At 40.8% G+C, this 6,401-nt stretch overlaps 1 protein-coding gene across 1 annotated transcript; it reads right to left on the bottom strand.

Moving 5' to 3' along the window:
* Positions 1-715: 715 nt before the first annotated feature.
* On the bottom strand, positions 716-6,099 carry rom1b (retinal outer segment membrane protein 1b). The gene is made up of 5 exons (XM_072663695.1): positions 5,950-6,099; positions 3,402-3,677; positions 2,770-2,924; positions 2,007-2,253; positions 716-1,146 (listed from the first exon to the last, which is right to left on the bottom strand). The coding sequence occupies exons 1-5, from the start codon at positions 6,097-6,099 to the stop codon at positions 904-906; spliced, it is 1,071 nt and encodes a 356-aa protein (XP_072519796.1). The 3' UTR covers positions 716-903.
* Between the last annotated feature and the right edge of the window lie 302 nt (positions 6,100-6,401).

The following is a 6,401-nucleotide window of genomic DNA, read 5'->3' as shown; positions in this document are numbered from 1 at the left end:
GGTTCATGTTTGTTGTATGTAGTGGGATACAGGTGAATGCTTTGACAGCAGTTAAGGTATTAGTAGCTATCAAAAGGATAAAGGGATTTTATGCGTCACGACATGGGACAGCCTGCGACTGTCTCCATCAATCTGACACACAGTCGTTTATAGGCTAGTCTGCATAATCCAGTCCTCTCTCTCTTTCTCGCTCTCCCTTTCTCTCTCGCCCAGCCCCTTACCACATCACACTCTCATTCTATTTTTATCCTCATAAAGGGGAAACAAAACCTTCACAGTCAATTGGCCTGCTCGATTAGCCTTGGCTGAACTTACAATAGTGAGGAAAAAGTGAACCAGAGGAATGAAATAGAAGCAGGACAACTCTCTCAGACCCTCTTGAGGAAGAAGAAAAGGGCAATGGAGCCTTTATAAATAGTTTCAGATCAAAACACAGCATTTCATTCAGTTTTACATGCAGGACAAATGGACCCAGCAGCATTACGAAGCAGATACAAACTCAAATCTTTATTTTTCTCACGCTTCTTTTGCAGTTGCTCTATACTGATATCTTTATAGCCACGCATGAAGCAGAAGGAGGGACTACAAACAGCATGCAGGTTCAAATGCACTCTCAACATACCAATGTTCACCAAGCTATCTCCATAGATATTGTAGGTTTTGAAGTTACTATAAAATTTGGAGGGCAGGAGTATATTGTCAGGACTAATAATTTAATGATTATGTTTTAATCTGTAGTTTTACATCAAATAATGGCAAGTAGGTTGGTATTTAACAACGATATAACAAGTTGGTAATTTAACACCCGGTCTTTAATTATATAACATACGTAAGGGGTGTGCTTATGTTTTTGTCCTGGATTATATCCTGTATTCAACCTTCTATTCAACCAGTCCCTGTCCTTTAGCTGGCGGGCGTGGATTCCTTCTCTGCTGCCTCTTCTCCTGCCGCTGAATCAGCTTCTGGTGGGGCGGCATCCACCTGCACTTGCTTGAAGAAGTTTGTGGCCTTCTCTTTCAGCTCCATGATTGTCTCCTTCACTCCCTTCTCCAGGATGTAGCCCTCTGTCTCGATCTCCACGTTCTCCTGGCCCTCCACTGCCTGCATGGACGTCTGCAGGAAGCGCAGGCTAACCAGCACAGTCATCTACATCATAGAGAGAAAGGCCAGAATGGACCAAAGGTCAACCTCATGGCAGTGGTTTCTTATGCATGTTGGGGTGGGGAACCTGACACCCAAAGTCCAGCACTGTTTAGAGAGGCTCCTGCTGAAACACATCTACTAAATGAACGGAATCATGTGTGTTTAAGCAGAAAAACCAACAAGCCGAAGCTTCCCACCCATGCTTGTTTAGCTGGTCTTTTTGGTTTTAGCTGCTGACAGTACCATTTAACCCCTTCAATTCACAGGATCATTACATCTTAAAGCTAATTACACTGTAATTATAAGGAAATCAATGTACAGTGCAACAATGCAAATTATATGAATAAGAAATAGACACCAACAGGCCCTGAACATTTCAGTGGCTAAAAGGCTCTCAGATCGTCTTCCCTTGACACTGTTGTCCCTGGGTTGCTCACTATGGGCTCAGCCCTGGATCTCTGTATACGCCGCTATTCAAAAACATTTAGATTTAACTGAAGTAAAGATAAGTGTGAAGGTGTCATACATCACTTTAAAAGCATGTTGTGGAATTCTATGAATGTTTCAGAGAGTATCTGTAGGGAATTTACATCGTTGTGAATTCCCTTGTCAGATTACACAGTGGTAATGAGAGCAGCTACAGATGGCACCTGTGAGTCAGACTGTATTCATGTCATAAGATGGCGGCAGCACTGCTTGCCCACTACAGTTAGTCAGTAGCTGGGGAGTTGTCAGTGTAGACATGTATAATAGATAACACAACTGATGACATTTAATTCAGGTCTAAAAAGATGCAGTCACCCAACAAGTCCCTCCATTACAACCTGGAATAAGCTATTTATCAACTTCTTGATGCTCTGTACCTGAATGAGGAAGACAGACATGACTGCAGGCCCAATTGTGTTCATTAGGCCCATGTAGTAGTTGACCAGAGCTACGCGACAGCCGCGGTTGTATAGGTTCAGCTCCTCGGTCTGGTACTCGTAGTTGTAATGGGCTGAGTTGTCCAGGAGTTGGTACTGGATGCAAGGCCTCGGGGAGGCTGGGTTACAGCAGCTGAAGGGAACTCCATCCAACAGGTAGCGGCCATCCACGTTACTCCTCACACGACTTGGCAGAAGAGCGAGTGGCATAAGACACACAGTCAGGGCTGTGATGAGCTATGGATGTTATTAGCCTCTTAAGCTCTATTCTCTTGTAGCAATAACTTATATATGAACTTTTACAGTATTTGCTGAACAATATGCTTCAATATGAACTAAATAGTATGTTTTTAATTTTAATTTGATTTTGGGGATAATCCATAGTTCAGTATATGAGTATGTGAGGATTTTAAGAGATGATCAATGTAAATTAGTTGGGTGGCACATTGTCATGTGACCTTTTGTTCATTGATTTTGAAAGCAAGAATCTGGGACTGTCAATGATGTTTACATGAACAATAGAAAGTCCCCTCTTCCACTAACTATACAAACTGCTGGCCCAATTCTCTCACTGGCTTTCAATTACTAACTCTTGATGGAAATTCAGGTCCAGAAGGTGAAAATCCAGCCCATTCAGGTCCAGAAAGTGAAAAGCACGGGCAGATTTTCACTTTCTGTACCTGATGCTTCCATCTCTACTCACTCTTTCACGTCTTTGGAGGTGAAGTCCAGGTAGCGGTTGTTGATCCACTGCACCTCAAACCAGTCCCTGTAGTTGGTGTTGCCACAGCACTGAAACTCAACCTGCAGACGGTCAATGGTCTCCTTCTGGAAGCAGCGGCCTGGAGTGTCCGTGTCCTGTGGAATGCATTACCACAGAGAGTAATGTGATTGACAGGTTTGCTAGACACATGAAGTCTGGACGTCTGTGTTTTGTATTGGTCAGTACATTACTACTGAATGTGGACTTTGTGTAAATGTATGATGACCAGACTAGCTTACTAAACATGTATATCCTCACAGTTAGCTGTTCACTCACGTTTTACACCCCAGTAAAACTTATTCATTACACTGGTGTTTCTACTGAATGCTTACATGTTATGCTAGAAAGACTTCATATGGTTAGTTGGACAACAGTGTTCTGTAAGTAGATCATTCTGTTACTAGGTGAATGTCATTTCAGGCTTATTTGCCAACACATTGTAACATGATGAAATACAAAGAATGAAATGAGATATTCTGGACATATTTTACAGTTTAGCTTGTGAGGGTAAGGAGTGTTGGATTGTTAAGTAAGAGAGAATTGTTGTAGGTGTGCGTTTCTAACAACTTCACCTTATAGAAGCGGATGCCGTTCTTCAGGCCTACTTTCAGAGACTCCTCCAGGCTGGGCTGCAGGGCGTAGCTCAGTATCATGGCCACCAGCAGCAAGGAGGTGAACATAATAGAGATGCAGAAGAAAGGAGTGAGGATGTTCTTCCAGCGTGGAAATCGTGAGGCGTCCAGGGAGTCCTGGCACACTTTGCCAGCACAGATGTTGATGCCCACAGACGCCAGCCCCACAACCATTAGCAGATTGGGCACAATGTGGATGTCATTATTGTGCATCACCTGCAAGCCACATTGTAAAGTAATGAATAATGAGGTGAACACACTATTGCATAAAGCTTGTAAGATTTCATTTATTTATTTATACTTTTTACATTTTTCTTTGCCTTTGAGCAAACTACAATAAATTCACTTAACCAATGCTGATTAATCTCATGTTAACCTGGGTTGTTATTGTGTAGAGAGGAATGGATGATAAATTAGATAATACACAGGATAAATCACTTATGTAAGATATGGTACCTTATTTATTTATTTCATTTTGAAGAGGGTATGAAAACCTTTTTGTAGAACCTTTTAAAAATATTTCTGTACAGCACTAAAAAGGGTTTCACTCTTTATGCTTTAAAGAAACTTTTTTAGCACTCTACACAAGCATTTCTGTATAGAGTGTAGAGATGTAACAATTATCATATTCCATCACAGTGTATTTGGCATTATGGCTAGCATGTAGGTATGTGGCTATTATGTTAGTCTGGGGCCAGAGAGTAACATCTGCACACTATTAAAGCAACCTTAAAGTACCTTAATATAACAGCATCAGAATCATTATGATGATACGCTGACTTGTAATAGAGAGAATGGCTTCTTTGTCATAAAAAAAATCGTATTATCTTAATTACCTTATAATTACCCTGATGTAGTCATTAATGCTATCCAAATATCTTTCTTATACTTCTGCTGGGATGATGCTTTTATGATCAAGATATCCTGCCCACTGGTTTATTTAGGCAGCTTTACCTATGAATATACACTATGGTAGGATGCTTCGACAAGGTAGCACAATTTGACAGAATGCTGAAACGCTGCTACTTTACAGAACACGTAACTTTGGTGGAGCTGCAAGAGATCAAGAGACTGCTTAACCCAAGTCATATTTGTGTAAAATCCTGTAATATTATTCCACTGTTTTTTCACTTCCATCGTCAACAAAGGCACAGGTACAACATCCGTTAGGGGGCGTTCAGAGCGTGATTTGTATTTACACCAGTGGTGTAAAAGTGAATTATACTCCACCACTGTAGGGGGAGCCCAGGAGCAAAAATGCTAGTTTTCACAAAATGCTGCTTTAGTGCTGTATTTGTTTCACATATTTTTACGTTTATAGTGTCATTTGTTCTAATGAACTCACATGGACATTCTGAATTAGCATATTAATTTATCACTATTAATATGCCAGATGTGTTTTGCCATTTTGTTGTTTCAAAAAAATTTACAAAATTGAGGCAATACTGTATCGCATGCAATTTTATGACTCGTTTCTCCCCAAAATACCAATGATGGAAACAACCGTAAATAAATTTCTTGTTCTAAAACCTTTTGAGAATTCAAGAACTGTAGACAAAAGGAGGCTGAGATGTCAAATAAAAGAGCTGTGACTTTTCAAACTTCTACTTGTGCTGACCCCATGACTTTCTTTTCTGCAGTGGTCAGGGTGTTGGAGCTTATTTCCTGTTCCCTTGCCATGTGGTCAGAAGAAACCCATTAAAGACCAGTGAGGCCTGACAGAAGTGGCACCACAGCTGTCTTAGTTCTAGCGCTGACAGTGCAGACAGTGGCTGTTGTCGATACAATGTACTCATAGAAACAAGAACATGCTGCTGCTAACTTAGTATATGTTGCACAGACTGAAAAATGGCCATTTCAGGTCTTGTTTTGCAATCAGAGTCAAAAGTGCAGTTGATAAGCTATAGGTGGATGACTTGTACTTTGTCATACATGCTTCAACCCTGTTCAGATGTGTTGGATTTACTAGAATAATTCTGTTATTCATATTTGCACGGTTCTGTGTCCTAAAAGTTGCATTTTTACATGACCATTCTTCAACATATTTTTATCCCTTGCCTGTTTTTGTTACTGTAGCTTTAAAACTAGCCCAGGCTGCAACACTCCTTATAGCTTTAGCATGGGAGGGAGTGGCTAAGCTGCTGTATATATGTGTAGGTGGTTATATGTTGCGTTTGTTGACATTACCAAAACAATACATCCATAACAGGCTTTTTTAGTAGATTAAACCTTTTATCTTAATAAAGCTTGAAAAAATCCCAGCAGAACTTGAAACTTCTCTTTTGTCTATATCACATTTCTGAACAGCAAGATAACTTGTTGTTATATACGTGTATATTTAGTGTGACACACTGCATAATATGACCTTACATTACACAGACACAATCTTGAGAACATGCCAAATTAACATTGACAGTTATTGTAAATGCAACATGGCTAAGCTGTGCTGTATGTTGAGCTGGCATGAGAGGTAATTAAGGCTTAGTACCTCTGCCTTGCGGACCAGTTCCGTCTTAAGAAAGACCCCTGTGGCAACGGTGATGGCTCCAGAGACCATGGCCACCCATGACAGGAGCCAGAGGCCCTGGGCCAAACGCACTCTCCTCTGGAAGGAGAACTGTAACTTCAGGACTGTCATACTAGAACAAGAGCATAAGGTAGGGGGAAGGGAGATCGAATGGATAAGCTGGAGAAAGTAAGAGAAATGACTGTAAACAAGAGGATTAGCCACAAGTTAAAACAGCCAAAAACAGAACCGTAGAAACGATAGACAGTAGTGAAACTATCATATGTTTTAATGCCTGGTATCATATAATTTGAGTTGATGCACTATAAATACCTAGCCTACTTCTGAGAGGTCGACGCAAAGGACGGGAATGGGGATTTGGGGCTTTGGGAGGTAAATATGTCTGCCCTACTGTTCAATTCAAGAATAAACAA

Source organism: Salminus brasiliensis, chromosome 19 (genome assembly GCF_030463535.1).
Source record: "Salminus brasiliensis chromosome 19, fSalBra1.hap2, whole genome shotgun sequence".
In the NCBI taxonomy this organism is placed as follows: Eukaryota; Metazoa; Chordata; class Actinopteri; order Characiformes; family Bryconidae; genus Salminus; species Salminus brasiliensis.
Note: the sequence above shows the minus strand (reverse complement) of the source record. Positions and strands in the feature narration are given on the sequence as shown.

Coding starts and splice junctions, on each gene's coding strand:
- rom1b (XM_072663695.1), bottom strand. CDS start 6,099: ATGACAGTCCTGAAGTTACAGTTCTCCTTCCAGAGGAGAGTGCGTTTG. Junction 2,254..2,769: donor ACCTCCAAAGACGTGAAAGA/GTGAGTAGAGAT, acceptor TCTTCTGCCAAG/TCGTGTGAGGAGTAACGTGG. Junction 1,147..2,006: donor TGTCTGTCTTCCTCATTCAG/GTACAGAGCATC, acceptor TCTATGATGTAG/ATGACTGTGCTGGTTAGCCT.